Source organism: Diceros bicornis, chromosome 34 (genome assembly GCF_020826845.1).
Source record: "Diceros bicornis minor isolate mBicDic1 chromosome 34, mDicBic1.mat.cur, whole genome shotgun sequence".
Taxonomy (NCBI): Eukaryota; Metazoa; Chordata; class Mammalia; order Perissodactyla; family Rhinocerotidae; genus Diceros; species Diceros bicornis.
In genome coordinates this window covers 32,067,388-32,085,700 of record NC_080773.1, presented here as the reverse complement: position 1 = coordinate 32,085,700, position 18,313 = coordinate 32,067,388, and the positions used below count along the sequence as shown (strand labels likewise).

General features: G+C 58.8%; 1 protein-coding gene across 4 annotated transcripts; it reads left to right on the top strand.

Moving 5' to 3' along the window:
- The first annotated feature begins 1,184 nt into the window (after window positions 1–1,184).
- TTYH1 (tweety family member 1) lies at window positions 1,185–17,716 on the top strand. Of its 4 annotated transcripts, XM_058530245.1 has the most exons (14): window positions 1,185–1,355; window positions 4,096–4,274; window positions 6,239–6,350; window positions 7,182–7,402; window positions 9,899–9,994; window positions 11,528–11,600; window positions 11,971–12,046; window positions 12,540–12,595; window positions 12,771–12,863; window positions 13,159–13,251; window positions 16,553–16,695; window positions 16,827–16,872; window positions 17,153–17,236; window positions 17,359–17,716. In XM_058530245.1, exons 1-13 carry the CDS (start codon window positions 1,230–1,232, stop codon window positions 17,192–17,194), a joined length of 1,356 nt encoding a protein of 451 aa, XP_058386228.1. In that variant the 5' UTR covers window positions 1,185–1,229; the 3' UTR covers window positions 17,195–17,236; window positions 17,359–17,716. The 4 variants fall into 4 exon arrangements, with proteins under 4 accessions (XP_058386228.1, XP_058386226.1, XP_058386229.1 ...); XM_058530243.1 differs by lacking the exon at window positions 16,827–16,872 and having other exon boundaries at window positions 17,156–17,236; XM_058530246.1 differs by having other exon boundaries at window positions 17,156–17,716.
- Window positions 17,717–18,313: the final 597 nt, after the last annotated feature.

Below are 18,313 nucleotides of genomic sequence, written 5' to 3'. Positions count from 1 at the left end.
GTCATCATCGTCACCATCACCAACATCACTATTATTATTTTCCCCCTAGTAATGGGATGGGCAACTACCCCCTAGCCCTTTCTCACCAATCTGGGGCAAAATATTGGGATGAGATAGGTGGAGCATTAACCTTTCCTTCTTCCAGCCACCCATCTCATTCCTCCCAGGGGAGATCATATGTGGGGACCCCAGGTGGCAAAGTCCAGTCCTGCTCCACAGGGGTGGGGGGACCCCTTGGGGCAGATTCCTAGGGACCTTAGTTTTAACTCCAACAGTGACTGCCTGGGTGGTGATGTCCAAATGGCCGGGTCCCTCCGAGGGTGTCTACTTCCCCATATATTAGTGTGGCGTCAGTGGGCTCCTGTGAAACTCAACATAGGTGCTGGCTGAAAAATACTTTGTAAACTGTAAAGTGAATGGCAAGGGGCAGGGGTATCCTTATATACGTTGAAGAAATCCTTAATCAGTTTGAGAGGTTCTTAAACACATGTGAGGCATCCTTATAAAGATGGAAGGGGTCCCTATATAGACGAGCGAGGTTTTTCGGGTGGGGATGGGAGGGGTCCTTATGCAGATATGAGGGGTCCTTACAGGTATGGAATCGTCTATATACAAAGGAAGGTTTGTGTATAGAAGCTGTGTCCTTACACAGGTTTTTTTTGTTTGTTTTTAAGCAGGACAGGGCTTTTACCCAAATGGTGGCGTCCTTTACAGGTGAAAGGATGCTTACACACAGAAGTGAGGATTTTTTATTGACGCACTGACCATTATTTGTAAAATGCTGTGCAAATACCAGCGACCTTCACTTTTACACAGACATGAAGGTTCTTCCCAAAGATAAAGAGGTCGTTATGCTGTAGGATGATATAACAGTACCAACAGCCTCATATGGACAAGGTTGCCGCCGTACAGCCGAGCTCTCCCCATGCCACCCACGGAGCACCAGCGCGGTACCTGCGCGGGCCGCAGGTGGGAGTCATCACCGAGGGGGCGGAGCGCCGGGGCCCACTCGCGGCGCCGCAGTCCCCCCCGCAGCCGCTAGGGGCAGCACCGTCCCCGCCCGGCCCGCGCCTCCCCACGTCCTCCCCCCAATCTCCGCCCCCCACCCTCTCCCTCCCCCCGCTCCGCTCCCCCGAGCCCCGCCAGACCCCGCTCCGCCCGCGCCCCGCAACACTACCGAGGCTCCCGCAGCCCCGGCGTCGGCCCCGCTGCGCCCTCCCCCGGGGGCCATGGGGGCGCCCCCGGGCTACCGACCCTCGGCTTGGGTGCATCTGCTCCACCAGCTGCCCCGCGCCGACTTCCAGCTCCGCCCGGTGCCCAGCGGTTTCGCGCCCCAAGAGCAAGAATACCAGCAGGTGGGAGCGGGCGCGGGGTCCCGGGGGTGGGGGATGGGGCCAGAGGTTCTGGGTCAGGAAGGAGAAGGGGGCTGAGTGACAGATTCCTGTGTTCTCCGGGTTTGGGGGCCGGGCCCGGACTTTGGGGTATCTGAGGGAGGAGCTTGGGGTTCCCATACCTGGAGGTTCCCCTGGGACGGGCGCTGGGGGACCAGACCCCCAGTTCCTTAAAGAAGGGAGGCTAGGAGCCTGGACCCCTGAGTCCCAGAAGAGGTTGTCGACTGGGGCCCCTTGGATTCCAGGGTCTCTGAGAGCTGCCTGGAAAGCTAGCCTTCAGGGTCATCGGGGGATAGGTCCACCCTTCCTGTCCTAAAAGATGACCCCACCCCTCATAGGATCAGGCAGTCCAGTTAAATACGTCCCAGCTAAGGCGGGACCCAGGAGAGAGAGGAGCTGATAATGGTGGAAAGGAAAAAGGCTGAGGATGCCCCGGTTCTGGGACGGGATTGAGACCCGAAGTGGGGAAGAGGGGTGAGGGGTTTTAGGGCTGGGGCTGGGAGATTGAGGCGGAGGTGTTGGAAGAGGGAGCTTCCAGCCTGTCCCAGGACTGAAGGGGTGGTCAGGGCGCTGGAGGGGGGAGGGCAGAGAGGAGGTTCGGTTTGGGGAGTGGAGGATGACAGAAATGGGTCCGGAGGGTGGGGCCAGGGTGGGAACCTTACAGAAGCCGGGGTCCCTGGGGAAGGGGGCCCAGCCTGGGTCAGCCCAGACAGGGGCGAAAGAGCTGTCCTCTGACCCAGTTTAATTCAAGTCCTTGACTTTGAGATTAATGAGGAACAAGGCGCGGCTGAGCCGGGATCGGGGAGGGGGGCTGGGAGTCCTGGTGGAGCCCCGAGATGGGTGCTGGGCCGTGCCTATAGGGTCTAGACCCCTTGGATCTGTCCTGGGGAGCACCTGGGACAGGGGGCTGGGGACTGGAGAGCTTAGAGGGAGTGGAGGGGGGTCCCAGAAAAGCAGAGGGGGATGTGTGCCCTATTCTGAGCTATTTGGGTCATGGCTGTGCCAGTGTGAACATCTCCTCCCTGCATACTCCGAGCTGCCTTCTCCCCCCAGCGGGGACCGCCATCCCCTCGCCCACAGCCTCACGGTTACACAATCACAACCTCCAACGCTGGTCACTGCCGCCAGCTCACGGCCAAGGAGACCTGCCCACACGGATGCCCACACAGCCACATGCGGGGGCTGGGCTCCAGTCACCGCCAGAGGCACTCGGGGAGGTTCACCATCCCATCATCGACAGTCAGGGTGACAACACGGGGACACGCAGGCATGGAGTGACATGCTCCAGGAGGGGACACTGCCCCCCAGGGAGATCACCGCTGTGGGCCGAACTGGGAAAACAATCAGGGACTGGGCAACAGCGAGTTGGGGACACACACACGCAGACACACACACATATACACACATACACACTCACATATACATATACACACATCCTCACATATACACACCGATACATACCCACACTCACACATTCAGACACATATACACAGTCTCACACTTACATATGCACACACACTCACATATACAGACACACATACAAACTCACACACATATACACACTCATACACATGCAAACTCACACATGCCACACATTCACATATACACACACACACTCATACAGTACACACACTCAGACACATATATACATTCACAAATACACACATTTTCTGGACTCACACACATCCTCACACACATACACACATATATTCACTCACACACATTCACATTCACATACTCACACGTGACACATACACACACACTCACACTTTCTTCCTCTCTTACACACACCACCAGAGACCACTCAAGGACTCATGCCCAGAAACACACAAATGCCCACAGATCACTCCACACCTGCAGATCCAGGTGCTCCCACAGGGACCCACATACACTCTCTCACACACACACACACACACACACACACTGCGAGGACAAAGGCAGAGACACTACGGTTTAGGGTAAGCAGTGCTGGTGAACTCGGAGGTCTGATTTTGTTCCCAGTGTTGTCCCTACCGTGCTGTGTGGGTCCAGGTAAACCCCTGCTCCACCCTGGGCATCTGAAGAGGACAGGACGGTAGTGTTCGCTGTAAGATTCTGCCTGGTAGGGAGCACACACACACACACACACACACGCTGTCACGCCTCCCTCCCCATGAGTCCCTGGGTGACAGACTCACACCACGGTGGGTGTGCAGAGCTCAGCAGCAGGGGGCAGAGGGAGCTGTGAGTGAGGAGGGAAGAGGAAGCCTGCCACCCCCCACCTCGCACACATCACCGGAACAGACGCCCCCACCCACCCTGGACCCTGCACAGTTCCGGGATCCAGGTCTCGGCAGGCCCTTGGAGATGCTCCATTCCAGCTGCCTGGTTGCAGTGAGGAGGCTCAGAGAGGGGAAGGCCTGCCAAAGGTCACACAGCATTGCAGGGTAGAGCAGCACTGGAACCCAAGACTTGGGCCTCCCAGTTGGTTGGGAGTTCCCTCCAGCGACCCAGCCCCAAATCCTGGGGCCCCAGCTGCCAGCCTTGGGGGGGGGACTGGGGACTCCGTCTCTCCCCACAAACCTGAATATCACAGGTTGGGCTTGACCCCCAATCTAGCCAGGGCTGCCTTCCCCCTTCACTGAGATCCCCAATCCAGAACCTCCAGCCACGCAGCGAGGGAGCACAGAGCCCCTCTGAGGCCTGCTGTCACCCCCTCCCCCAGGCCCTGTTGCTGGTGGCGGCCTTGGCGGGCCTGGGCTTGGGCCTGAGCCTCATCTTCATTGCTGTCTACCTCATCCGCTTCTGCTGCTGCCGGCCTCCAGAGCCCCCGGGGTCCAAGAGCCCCCCGCCTGGGGGAGGCTGTGTCACATGGAGCTGCATTGCTGCCCTTCTCGTCGGCTGGTAATGGGGCCCCAGGGTGGGTGGGCAGTGGGGACAGGGCTCCCCGAGCTCTCTGTCATCTTCCCCGTGCTGTCCTAGAATCCCACCTCAGTTTGCACAGGGAGAATTGTTCCCATCGGATGGATGGAAAAACTGAAGTTCAAGAGAAGTGTCTTTCCAAGGGCAGCCAGCCCAGCAGGATGGCGCTGGGGCTAAAAGCTGAGCAGTCAGACTGCCTGGGTTTGGTGGCTCTGCCATTTGGTGTAGCCCAGGAGAGGGAGATAATCTCTCGGGGCCTCAGTTTCCACATCTCTGCAATGGACATTATAGCAACACCTACCTCCCAGTCATGGTGAGATTAAATGAGAGAACACACAGTGCCTGGCTCGCTCACTGTTGCCCTGGGTCAGTGTTAACTAGTGATGTCATTCATGAACTCCTTCATTCAGTCATTCAACAACTATTTCTTGAGTGCCTACTATGTGCCAGGAGATACCGACCAAGCCAGACCAGGTCCCTGCCCTCATGGGGCTGATTTCTAGTCAGGGAGACAGACAGTAAATGAATATTTGCCATCCAAGAACATCTCCTCAGAGCCCGGACCTGAGCTGGTCCACCTCCTTCCCACAGTAACCCTGCTGGATTCAGGGTTGTGACGCCCAGTTTTGAAAGAGGAAGGCTCAAGGAGAGGGAGAAGGCAGGTTTTCAAGGCCAAGTCACCCAAGTGGCAGAGTAGAAATTCAGACCCGCAGAGCCCTGGGAGCCCAGGTGCCTTCTGCTGTGACACCCCAGGGAGGGAGGAAGAGGGCCTGAGGACGCACCATTTACCAAGAGCCAGCTCTGAGCATAGCCCCTCCTGGCAGGGCCACCCCCACCAGGGCCTGGACAGCTGTCCCATTCCACAGATTAGGACACCCAGAGACCTGCCCCTGACCCCGGGGGAGTGGTCGGGAAGCCCAGTGCACCCGCCAACCCCCAGGCTGGGCTCTGCCACTCTCTCTCACTGCAGGGAGCAGCAGTGTGTGTGTTTGGGGGTGTATGTGGGGGAGAGGGGTTGGGCGTCCTCTATCCAAGATGCTTCCTCTTCAGGCTCTCCTGAGTGGGGGTGGACAGGGGAGGCGGACAAAGGCCCCGTGGGGGAGAGACACAGCCACCCGCGAGGCCTGGGAACAAGAGCAGCTTTGTAGGACTGTGAACAATGGGCGGGGTCGCTGGAGCCAGGCGTCCGATCCCAGGGCTGGGGGTGGGGGCCCGCGTTGCCCTGGGCTGGGAACTGTGAGGGCGTCTGGCTCCCTCCGCTCCAGGCCAGCCCTGGCCCCTCCGCGGGGGGACACGCGGGGGGCGGGAGGATGGAGGCGTATTCAGGCCCCACAATGGAGCTCTGTGTGTCCTCCGAGGAGGGGCGGGGGCACCAGCTCCTGGCCGATTTCCCTTGCTGCCCTCCCAGCTGGCCAGACGCTTGGGTCCCCAGGGGTGGGGAAGGCTGGGAGCTCCGGACTCTGGGGTCCCCCTAGGAGATGGTGGCTGGGGGCCTGCACTCCTAGGAACCCCAGGAGGTGGAGGAGGGACGGCTGGACCCTGAAGGGGCAGGTGGTGAGGACTTCGGACGCTTGGGGGAAGTATGGAGGGGATGGGTGTGGGGCCGCGTCAGGCATTGGCGCGGGAGGACTTCTCATCTTGGGGCTGAGATGACAGGGGTTGCGACAGGGGTTCAGCTCTGGTGAGGTGCGAGTTAAATCTGGGGGCCCCCCTCCCCTCCGCCACTCCACCCACCATTAGCATCACAATGACGTCCCTGGCCGGGGGAGTGAGGCCTTCCTGTTACCTTGGCAACTGGTGGGGGCCAGGCTGGAGACGTTCCTTTCCCACGACGGGCTGGACCAATGGGGTGGGGGCAGAGAGGGGATTGGGTGTGTGAGGAGGTGGGGGCGGCGGCATCCAGGGTCCCGGGACCGGTTGTGATTTCCCGTCGCTCCTCCTCACAGCGCCGGCATTGGCATCGGTTTCTATGGCAACAGCGAGACCAGTGATGGGGTGTCCCAGCTCAGCTCCGCGCTGCTGCATGCCAACCACACGCTCAGCGCCATTGACCACCTGGTGAGGGGCCGGGCTCTGGCTAGACCCCAGACCAACACGCAGGCTGGTTCCTCACATGGGAACAAAGGGCGCCCTCCCAGGGAAATGGGATCCAGAGCCAAGACCCCACACCTGAAACTTAGGACCCTAGACTCAGAATTTTAGGGTCAGACTTGCAGATCTCGGACTATACACGCAACCCCCAACACTGACTGCAGATCAGAACCTCCCAAGTAGCACCCTCAGAACCTTAGCCCAGATCTGGAATTCGGAGTTCAAACCCAGACCCCAAACTCACATCCAGTCCCAGCTCTGGACTCCAACTCATAGCCCAAATCAGACAGAGACCAAACACCAGGCACCACAGCCCCTGCCCTCAGGTCAGATCCAGGGCCACAGACCTGATCCTTGTTCCAAATGCAAGCTTAGGACCTCAGTGCTGAGATCCAGGGCCCAGACAAGAGGCCTCCTTCCAACCCCAGCCCCAGGATTCCAGACTCAGGGCTGAGACCCAGCCTGACCTCAGACCTCAGATTTCATGTCCCACGGAACCCGGACTTGAGACCCCAGACTCAGGGAGGCAGATACCAATGCTGGATCTAGGACCCCGACCTAATCCAGGTTCTGGGGCTCAAGCCACTGACCACCCAGAGCTCCTGATGGAGGCCACAGAACTCCACAAACGGACTGCAGAGCCCCCTCCTTCCCTTCCTCAATCCTCTAATGCCCTAGCCCCCAGGTCTCAGACACTGGTCACTGCTCAATCCTACTTCACCCCCACAACCCTGTCCCCCAACCCTGGGCCCCCTCGAGAACACCCTCTCCTGACCCCAGACCCATCCCTGTGCCCAGGTGTTGGAAATGGTGGAGAGGCTGGGCGAGGCTGTGAGGACAGAGTTGACCACTCTGGAGGAGGTGCTTACGCAGCGCACTGAGCTGGTGGCTGCCACCCGGGGGGCTCGGCGGCAGGCGGAGGCTGTGGCCCAGCAGCTACAGGGGCTGGCCTTCTGGCGGGGAGTGCCCCTAAGCCCCCTGCAAGTGGCCGAAGATGTGTCCTTTGTGGAGGAGTACAGGTGAGTGACCGCCCTTCCCACCCTGTGGGGCAGGGGTTCTCGTCCTGAGTGACTGTGCCCCAGAGGACATCGGGCAGCATCTGCGGATATCTGGTTGTCACAACTGGGAGAGGGGGTGCTCCTGGCATCTGGTGGGGGCCAGGGATGCTGCTGAACATCCTATAATGCACAGGACGGTCCCACAGCAAAGGATCATCCATCCCCAAGTTGGGAAACCCTGCTGTGGAGAGATGGACCAAGTGACCCTGTGACCCCATGACCCCTCAGGTCCAATCTTCATCCACTCACCCACTCCTCAATTTATCCACTCATTCATTCATTCATTCCTTGACTCACCCATTCATCAATTCACTCTTGCACTCACTCCTGGACTAGCCCCTTAACTAGTTCACTCCCTCAGTCATCCATCTGACACATGTATTCATTCAACGAATGAATATTTATTTATCACATTCTGGTGAGAGAGACCGCACACCCAAGTGGTTGGGAACATGAGCTCTAATGCTAGACGGTCACTCCCTAACCACGTGACCTTAAACAAGTTACTTGCCAGCTCTGTGCCTCAGTTTCCCCATCTGTAAAATGGGAATAATGGGAATAATGGGTAGTGCTCCCCTCATGGCATTGTTGAGGATCAGCATTGGTTAAGTGCTTACAATAGCAACTAGCACACCTTATACAGGTGTTTTTAAAATGAGGGTTTTTATAAGAGAGAGCGATGAACTAAACAGACAGTGATTCCTGCCCGTCTTGCAGTACGGGGACCAGTAAGAAGCAAATGCAGCAGTAAAACATGTCTGTAAGGCGATGGGTGGCAAGAGCTTTGGAGAAAGTTAAGCAGGAAAGGGGGTGGGCTGGAGACACAGCCTGGCAGTTTGAATGGGGGAGTCCAGGAAGGCCACACTAAGAAGGTAACATTTGAAGGAGGGGAGGGAACAAGTTATGCAGACGTCTGGGGCAGCCGCCCTTCCCAGCAGCCAACATGATGAAGTCCTCTTGCTTCATCTACTAGGAATTATTTCTCTCTTTCATTGACACCCTCTGAGGGCCCCGCCCAGGCATGGGGGCAGAGATGGGGAAGAGTGGGTCCTGGATTCTGCGCTCCAGGGGGAGGCAGACCCGGGCTGAAGCAGTCCAAGACGAGGATGCCCCCGTGGGGCATCAGACAGCCTGGATCCCAGTGAGTCCGGGTTCTGTGCTGTGGCCAGGCCCAGGGGCTGCGTGCACTGGGTCTGAGTCCCCTTCCAGCGCGGCTGGGGTGGCTGTGCAGATGACACCCGGGTGAGGCGGCCCCCCCATCAACAGGAAATATCTCTGGATGCACCACTATGAGAGCACCTGGCATTGGGAGTCCCTCAACGAACACGGCCAGTTTCCTAGAAGGAAATCGGGGCCCTGGAGGCCGAGCTTTGCTGGAGGAGGTCGAGGCAGCTTACAGCAGGAGTTCACGGCGGCAGCTTAGGGCAGAAGGGGCCACTTGTCCCTGATGGAATTGGGAATGAAGCTGGGCAGCAGAGCTGGCAGTGGGAACACGGGGAGCAAAGGCCTGGGGGTCACCTGGAGCCACTTGGCCCAGCTTCTTCCCTGGGAGGGCCTGACCCTCCAGCGGTGCAGGAAAGGAGGGCGGAGTGAGCCCCCATGGGGTCCAAGCAGAGGCTGCCTTGAAGGGAGTGGTGTTTCCCTTGCCCTGCTGGCCCCCCAGCCTCCGCACAGCTATGTGGGGACCATGGAACGATGCTGTTTGCTGAGCAGTTACTACGGGCCGGGCACTGTGCTGCGGCCTCTGGTGCATTCTCCTCTCCAGTCAGAGTGAATTACTCACTAATGCTGAATGATTAGATGACAGTTCAAGTTCCCTTAATCACATTCAAGCTAATATTTAAGTGCATCCAGGTGCTTAGCACTCTTAAGGGCTTTATGCATTCTCACTTATTAGCCTTACAACAACCTTTGGGGGTAGGTGCTGTTGTTCTCCCCATGTTACAGATGAGGAAACCGAGGCACGGGAGGCAAAGTTACTGAGACACTACATGCAGCTAGGAAGTGGAGGGGCTGGCACTGGGACCCAGGCAGTGTCTGCCTGTAGACACCATGCCCTTAGGTTGTGCAACATGATGCTCGGTACATGCCTGGGAATGACTGGCTCCACTCTCCAGGGTGGGTGGGGGGCTGGGGCTCTGAAAGGCCAAATCACAGGTGCACAGTCACCGGGCTCTTGGGTGGTCCAGTCAGGGCACGGTCTCAGCTGCTCCGTGCACCTGGGACCTGTGCTCTAAAGGGCTACAGTGGCCTGCCTCCCAGTGCACCCATTTCACAGATGAGCTGGGCAGTAGCCCGGAGACACCAGGCCACAGCAAGGTCACAGGGCCACGCAAAGTCGGGTATGAAGTGGGGGAGCCACTGCCTTCTGCTGAGTCCTGGTCTGGGAGCCTGGGCGCACGAAGGCTGGATGTGCTGTTTCAGCCGCACCCCTGTCCCCTACCCCCGCCCCTCCAGGTGGCTGGCCTACATCCTCCTGCTGCTCCTGGAGCTCCTGGTCTGCCTCTTCACCCTCCTGGGCCTGGCAAAGCAGAGCAAGTGGCTGGTGATCGTGTAAGTCTGAGAGGCCCGCTGTCCCGCAGGACCTCGTTCCATCCCACACCTCTCGTACGAGAGGGACCACAGTCCTTCCCAGGCTCACACTGGTTCATTCCCTCGTCCCGCGAACCTCTGAACCTCGGTGGGGTTCCCAGGCTGGGCTGGGCACAGAGAAATCAGAGCAGGCAAGAGTGGCGGGGGCAGACTTGCAAACAGGCTGCCTTGCAGCGGGAGAGAAGTGTGCCAAAATCCCAGAAAAGCAACAGTGATAAAGCTGGCACTGCAGATGGGGGTGATCGCTGGCATCCCTGAATGCAGACTCCTTCAGTTGCCGCAACAACCCCACGAAGGAGGGGCCCATCGGGCGCCCGTCTTGCAGACGAGGGGCCTGAGGCAGAGGGCCACCACGTCGGAGGCTGCATGGCCATTACGTGGCGTGGCGGAATTGTAGGACCACGCTTTTATTTGTTCCAAGTGCCTGAGGCTCTTCTGGAACCCTCACACCCACCCTATGAGGAGGCACTTTCACTCTCCCTTTTAAAAGAAGGGGAGGGCCCGGCCCGGTGGCGCGGGGGTTAAGTGCACGCACTCTGCTTCTTCCGTGGCCCGGGGTTCGCAGGTTTGGATACCGGGCGCAGACCGTCGCACCTCTTGTCAAGGCATGCTGTGGCGACATCCCCTAAAAAGTAGAGGAAGATGGGCACGCATGTTAGCCCAGGGCCAATCTTCTTCAGCAAAAAGGGGAGGGTTGGCATCGGATGTTAGCTCAGGGCTAATCGTCCTCGCAAAAAAAAAAAAAAAAAAGAAGGGGAGAGACTGCTGCTCAGAGAGGTTGGGCCACTTGCCCAGGGCCGCACAGCCAGGAAGTGCTGGAGCTGGGGTTTGAGTCAGGCCAGCGCATGCCATTTGGAGAAGTCCTTGCTTCCTCCCTGCCCCTGGGGGGCCACACTGGTGCCCACCACCTTCTCCACACTCCCTGCCATCCCATTCAGGCCCCCTGAAGCTTGGAGATGGTAAAACACGGCTGGCCAGGCCTTTGGTTTGGCCCCCTGGGCACCCTTCTTGCTTTCTGACAAATCCTCCAATGGTGATGCCCCAAACCCCATCCCTGGGAAGAAAACTGGAGGCTATTTCAGCCCTGGAGCTATCTCCACTCCTGGGAGGAGGAGTCTGGGCAGAGCGGCAGCTGACCAAGCTATGGGGGAACCTGGGAGCATGCTTGGGAATTACTGGGCTCCTATGGAAGTCAGAGCTGGGAAATGGGGCTCAGAGGTGGGCAGCAGCCCTCCCAGGGGCCCAGAGCAAGGTGGGGGCGGGGCCCTCTCACGGCCTCCCCCACCCCCTGGGCAGGGACCAGATGTCCACTTTGACGTCAATAACTACAGGTCCACACCCCACCCCTCGCAACTTCTCTGCCCCTAATTCTGATCCTCCAGGCTCCAGAGGTTGGGGGTGGAGCTGTGATGGGGTTTGGGGGGGAGGGGAAGAGGCGAGATGGGAGATTAAGAGCCCCAAAACCCCAAGTCTAATCCCCCTCCCCCACTATAGGATGACAGTGATGAGTCTCCTGGTTCTTGTCCTGAGCTGGGGCTCCATGGGCCTGGAGGCAGCTACAGCCGTGGTGAGTGCTGAGGGCCGGGCCCCTGGGCTCTGGGACTCAGGGGGGCTGAAGGCCTTGACTTCTGGATCCTGGGGTGGGGTGGGGTCCAATGCCTTAGGTCCTGAGAGGAAGGACTTGGTGCCAGGATCACAGGTTCTTAGGTTTGGGGCTGGTTTTCTAGATCCTGAGGGTCGGGAAGCTGGAGGCCTGGACTCCTGGGTCAGAGGGAGGAGGGGCCGGGGGTCCCGGACTCTGGGATCTGAGGGAGGAGGGGGCTGGGGGTCTGGAGCCGTGGCCCCTCAGGGACTGTCGGAAAGCCAGGCACTGAGTTCTGTGGGAGTGTGGAACTGGGCAGTTTCTGGTCCGAGCACCTTTTCCTGCTTCCTCTCAGGGCCTCAGTGACTTCTGCTCCAGTCCGGACACCTATGTCCTGAACCTGACCCAGGAGGAGACTGGGCTCGGCTCAGGTGATCCCATCGACCCAGTGCAGGCCCTGGATCCTCAGGCCTCTGTGCCCAGTCCTGCCTGGGGTGGGGTGAGGGTGCCCAGCCATCAACCAGGACTGGCCCAGTCATCCTGGAAGCTCTCAGCACCTCCCCTGTGGGCTGGAGAAGAGAGAGGAATAAAGAAGCTGGAATCAGGAGAGGGGGTTCAGGAGAGGAGGCGCTGGGCCTGAGGGACGGGAGGTTTTGGCACTTGGAGAAAATGGGGGTAGCACAGTTTAGTGAATGGGAGGACAGCAGAAGCAGGGCTTCCCAAGGAGGGTGGAGACCAGCACATTCCCTGGCTGTGGCCTGTCTCCAAATGCCACGCCACTGGGACCACTGGAGGCTCCTAAGTTGGGGAGGGGCCCCTGGCCCTGAGGGTGGAAAGACAGGGCCCTGCCCCCTCCCGCCTTCCCCCAGGGAGGCCCCCGGGGCCCAGGCTCATGGCCTCCTCACTCTTCCCCTCCCGCTTCAGACATCCTGAACTATTATTTCCTCTGCAACCAGGCCGTCTCCAACCCCTTTCAACAGGTTAGGGCTTCGGGCAAGGGAACCGGGGGGGGGGGGGGGGGGGGCGCGGAGCTGGGGCCTTTACTTAAGGGTTCTGGGGGAGGATGCAGACGCCAGGGGCCCCAGTCTTGCTCCTGAGAGAGGAGTGAGCTGGGGGCGTCGACCACTGGGTCCTCCTCCCTCTCTCTTCCCGCAGAGGCTGACTCTGTCCCAGCGAGCTCTGGCCAACATCCACTCCCAGTTGCAGGGCCTGGAGCGAGAAGCTGTCCCCCAGTTTCCTTCTGCGCAGGTTCGTAGCCAGGCGCGCCCCCTATACCCGACTCCAGGGGAAGGAGTGGGGGCGGGACGGGACCTGGACACGGAGGCGTGGGCGTGGCCTGCGGAGAGGGGCGGGTCGGTGGATGTGGGCGTGGCCTGCAGAAAGGGCAGGGTCGGTGACTGCGGGCGGGGCCTGCGGGAAGGGGCGGGTCAGAGGGCGTGGGCGTGGCCCGTGGGCTGTGGGCGGGGCCTGCAGAGATGGGCGGAGCCCAGGCGTCAGACTGCCCTGAGGACTAGGTGGGATAACAACCCCCCTCCCACTGCAGAAGCCTCTGCTGTCCTTGGAGGAGACGATGAATGTGACAGAGGGAAACTTCCACCAGTTAGTGGCACTGCTGCACTGTCGCGGCCTGCATAAGGTGACCCCTGTTGCCCTCCCCAAATTCTTTTCCCACAGGGAGCTGCTGCCTGGACCCACAGAGCTGCCTCCTTCCTCTCCTCAGACCCTTCAGTCTTCCTCCCATTGCCTCTGAGAGATCTTTCTATCCATTTATCTGTCCATTATTTATATCAAATATCTATTCTCTACCTGTTACCTATCTATCCATCTGTCATCTATATTCCTTCCTTCTTTCCCTCCTCCCTCTCCCCCGACCCCTCACTCCTCCCTCCCCCTCCAGTCCTCCCACGCTTCCCTGCCCTCTCTTCCTCCTCCCTCCCTGTGCCCTCCTCCCTCTCCTCCTCCTCCTCTCTCTCCCTCCACCTCCCCTCCCTCCCTCCTCCTCCTCTCCCTCGCTCTGCCCTCCTCCCTCCCCCCTTCCCTCCTCCCTCTCTCCCAGAGGCTGTGCAGCCTAGTGAATTCTGGAGCAAGACTGTCTGGGTTCCATTCCTAGCTCCTGACCTCAGGCAAGTCACTGACTTCTCTGTGCCTCAGTTTCCTCACTTGGGAAACCGACAAGACCGGGATGAATACCTGTAAAGGTCTCCAGTAGTGTGTGTGCTGTCACCACGCTAAAGCAGGGTGGGCAGGGCACTGAAGAGGAAGAGAGCCTGGGGTCCTACGGACTCGTGGGTCCTGGCTCTGCCACGGGCGGTGGGGCCACCGGCAGGCGGACAGCTCTGAGGCTTGGTTTCCTCCCCTGGGAAATGAGGAAGAAGAAGGTGTGAGGGTTGAGAAGAAAATCTCGGTCATTCCCTTGTGAGAGCCCACGTGCACAGGGCTTCACTGCGCACCAGGCTTACAGGTGGGAACTCACCGAGCTCTCATTCCTGACACTATCAAGAGGGAAGGGCCGTTATCACTCCGTCAAACAGACTTGGAAGATGAGGTGCAGAGGGCTGGGTCGCCCAGGGTTGCACATCTGGCCCCTCCACACCACAGAGACAGGGACCTCGTGCAGGATCGTCACACCTCTCCCTTCAGAGCCCCACAGCCAGGCAGTCACCCAGTGTCATCCCTTCTGCCTCCTGGATGTCTTTGTCCCCTGCCCTCCAAGGGTGTGCTGCAGCCTATGCCTTGTTTTCTCCCCTGGAGGAGGACACATGCCCCCTCCCCATTCTGGTCCGTCCCCCCATGGGCTCTCGAATAGGGCTGCCAGACTCACAAACAACAAATACCTCTTTACTCCAAGTATCCCATGCCATAGCGAGGAGACACTTGTACTAAGTTTTTGTTGTTGTTGGGCATCTGAAATTCAGATCTAACAGGGTGTCCTGTGTTTGATCTGTCAGCCCTACCCAGAGGGATCCATCTGTCCCACAGCAGGGATCTGAGGGGGTCCTTGCCGTATTCAGATCCCTTCCCTGTCTCCCGCTGTCCCCAAAGCTTCTGAAGCTGGCAATTTAACAAGGAGGGGAGGGACGGAGAGGCACTGAATCAGTACTCAGAATGGCTGAATACCTGAGCTGAGAAAGGCTGGGGCATGCTCAAAGGTAACCCTGCTCTTTTATTCAAGGGTAAATGGGGGCCCATGAATTTCTCCATGGTCCATGCAGATGCTGGGCTGGATTATAGTTCCCAAGGTTCATTGCAAAGGGAGGGAAGGAAGGGAGGGAGGAGGGTGGCTCAGCCTCTACCCTCCACTGATGAACCATGTGATCCTGGGCCTGTTTCCCCTGTTTGGGCCTCAGGGTCCCCACATGTTAAAATCAGGATGGGGGACATCAGGGATGAGGGTGGGCTCAAGCCTGCCAGACTTGGCTCCCATCCCAGGTCTGCCCCTTCCAGGCTGTGTGACTCTGGGCAAGTGGCTTGCCCCCTCTGGGCTTCAACTTTCCACCACTGCAAAAGGCAGCAGTGTGAGGGGAAGTTGGGACATTGTATACGTCCCTGATACAGTAAAAAGGGAACAGCCCACTGCCCTGACAGGCGCCTTTCTGGACTTCCCTGGCTCAGGACCAGGCACTCCCGCCCCCTACTTGGGGGCTTAAGCCAGAAACCTAGGCATTTCCTTTTTGCTCTCTGTCCTTACCTCCACAACCATTCCACCAGCAAGTTCTGTTGGCCCTTCCTCTAAAACCCACCTGGACTCTGAGCACAGCCGACACCGCCACCTCTGCTACCCTGGTCACCGTCCTCACCTCACGCGGATGGCCGCAGAGCCATTTCCCTGTCTCCCTGCTTGCCCACCCCCATCTGTCCTCCCTGCAACAGCCAACAGCAGGTGAGCCTTTTAAACACAATCCGATCAAGTTCTTCCTCGGCTTAAAACCCTCCAGTGACTCCCCTGCACGTGGATTAAAGTCCTGGCTCTTCCCCTGACCTACAAGCGCCCATGTGGCCGGCCCTGGCTGGTTCTGGCCTCAGCCCCTCGCACCCCCTCCTGGCTCAGGCCACAGCAGCTCTCAGACAGCTCCCGGACCTCCCGGATTCCCTCCTGTGGGTGCCATCTCTCCTGTCAGGGCCGCAGGACCGCCTTCTGACCCTCCTCTCATCGGCTGACGGTCGTCTGAAATGACCTTCGGGGGCCACGTTACTGAAGCATCCCCGGACAACGTGGAGCACTGCCTGGCACAGCAGGCCCCCGGCCAATCCTCCCTGAATGAATTATGGCTGGGCACTCAGTACATGGTGGTTCTGCTGATTTCCAGGGACGGCCGTAATGAGAGCCAGCATTTATTGAGTCTGCATTACGTGCAAAGTGTAATTCTAAGCCAGCAGTTCTTCTAAGCATTACCCTAAGTGTTGTTCTAAGCCAGAGTTTTTGCCCCCAGGCGACATTTGGCAATGTGTGGAGACATGTTTGGTTGTCACAACTCCAGTGGGGGTGCTCCTGGCATCTGGCGGGTGGAGCCCAGCGATGCTGCCTAGCATCCTACAGTGCCCAGGACGGCCCCACAGTGGAGAATGAGCTGGCTTACGACGTTCGGGTGTCCAGGCTGAGCCCTGTGCTAGCCAAGGCTGACCTGGTGCCGTGGCAGGGGGCTGGTAGGGGGGTTCTCAGTGATGAGAAGAGGCCGAGATTTGGGTTCATACCTGCAGGTGTGATAATCACAGTGACCTCAGCACTTACCGTGCACGGAGTGCTTCCTGTGTACCAAGCCCTGTGATGAACACTTACGACAGGGGAGGAAACTGAGGCAGAGACGCTGAGTGACTTGTGCAGCATTGCACAGCCAGGTGGAGAGTCTGAGTCATGCACACAGTGTGTGTGTGTGTGTGTGTGTGTATGTGGAGTGGGGAGGGGCACTGCCCCCTGATGCTCTCTCCCCCCACCCCAGGATTATGGTGCAGCCCTGCGGGGCTTGTGTGAAGACGCCCTGGAGGGCCTGCTCTTCCTGCTGCTCTTCTCTCTCCTGTCTGCCGGGGCCCTCGGCACCGCCCTCTGCAGCCTGCCCCGCGCCTGGGCCCTCTTCCCACCCAGGTCAGGAGGGGAGAGAGGGCAGGGTCCTGGAGGAGGGGGCAGGAGGAGGACTCTCAGGCCACTGTTGGGGGGGCAGCCTCCTGATGGATCCCCCATCCTGTTTCTCTGCCACTCCCCCCATCACACCCCAGTGACGACTACGATGACACAGACGATGACGACCCTTTCAACCCTCAGGTACTGGACTCCTGGGTCTGAGGGAGGAGGGGCCAGGGGCCTGGACTCCCGGGTCTGAGGGAGGAGGGGCCGGGGGCCTGGACTCCCGGGTCTGAGGGAGGAGGGGCCGGGGGGCCTGGACCCCTGGGTCTGAGGGAGGAGGGGCCGGGGGCCTGGACCCCTGGGTCTGAGGGAAGAGGGGCTAGGAGCCTGGATTTCTGGTCTGAGGGAGGCGGGCTGAGGGCCCACATTACAAAGCCAGATTCGTTGGTCATGTCCCCTCTCACCCAAATCTCCCCAGCAGGAATCCAAGCGCTTTGTGCAGTGGCAGTCGTCTATCTGAGCCCCTCCTCCATGCCAGACTGCAGCCTACCCCCCACCTCCGGTGAGCTGCCAGAGCGACACCCCAGCTCCCAAAGCCGGCCTCTGCCCTCCTCTCCCTCACTCTGGGCACGGTGGTGGCCCTCCCACCTGCATCTGGTGCCCTGTCTCTGCCTCTCTCTGCAGTTCCTTCCCTGGCTGCTGGAGAAGACCCCACTAACCCAGCCCAACTGGGCTCCCACCACTAACAACGCCGCTGGCCACGGACACCCCAAATAGGACTGCTCCCCTGTCCTGCCCCCCTCTTTGTGTCCTAACCCTTGGGAGTAAGCTGAGGGGGCAGCCAGGGCCCCGGACTGGCCAGGGAGGGGCAGCCAGCCAGCCTCACACCCCCTCACCCCTGGCCGCCAGGCCCATCCTTGAAGGGACACGAGTGCCCCCGCCCCTGCGGTGCCCCAGTGGGCTTAGGGCCCTTGATCTCAACTTGTGGCACTAACTTGGGAATGGGTTGGTTTGAAATAAAAGGGAAGACTTTATTTTACAAGGATCTGGGTCCTTCTTATTTGTCCCCTCCTGGTTCTGGCCTCCTAGTTAGGTCCGGGGAGATCCCTTCCCCTCAGCCTCCTGGCTGCCGGTGTTTCTGCTCCTGTCCAGGCTTTGCGGCGGTTCCAAAGGGATTGTTCTTTTTAAAAAAAAAAATAACTTTTTTTCTCTGGTTTTAAAAGCAGTACATGTGTCCTGACACAGGACGAGGTGGACATCCCTGGAACAGAATAGATAGCCTGGTAATAGATCTCAGTGTTTGTATAGATGACAGAAGACAGACTGCAGGTCAGGGTGAGAAGGACCGTTTGGTTTCGAAGCACTGCTGACTTAACTGGCTCTCTGTCTGGAAATACATACGAGATGGGTGAAAAATCTAAGTGTATACAAGTAAAGGGATGGAAGCATTTCAAGAGAAAGTAGGAGAATTCTGTATATTGTATATCTTGCTTGGAGGGGGAGGATTTTAAGCAAGATATCCTAAAGCCGAAAAGGAAAAGGTAACATTTGACAAATTGTGGAACGAAAAAAATGCTGTCAAGAGGCAAATTGATAGTCTGGGGAAAATTGTGGGTTTTTTTAACATATATGGCAAAGA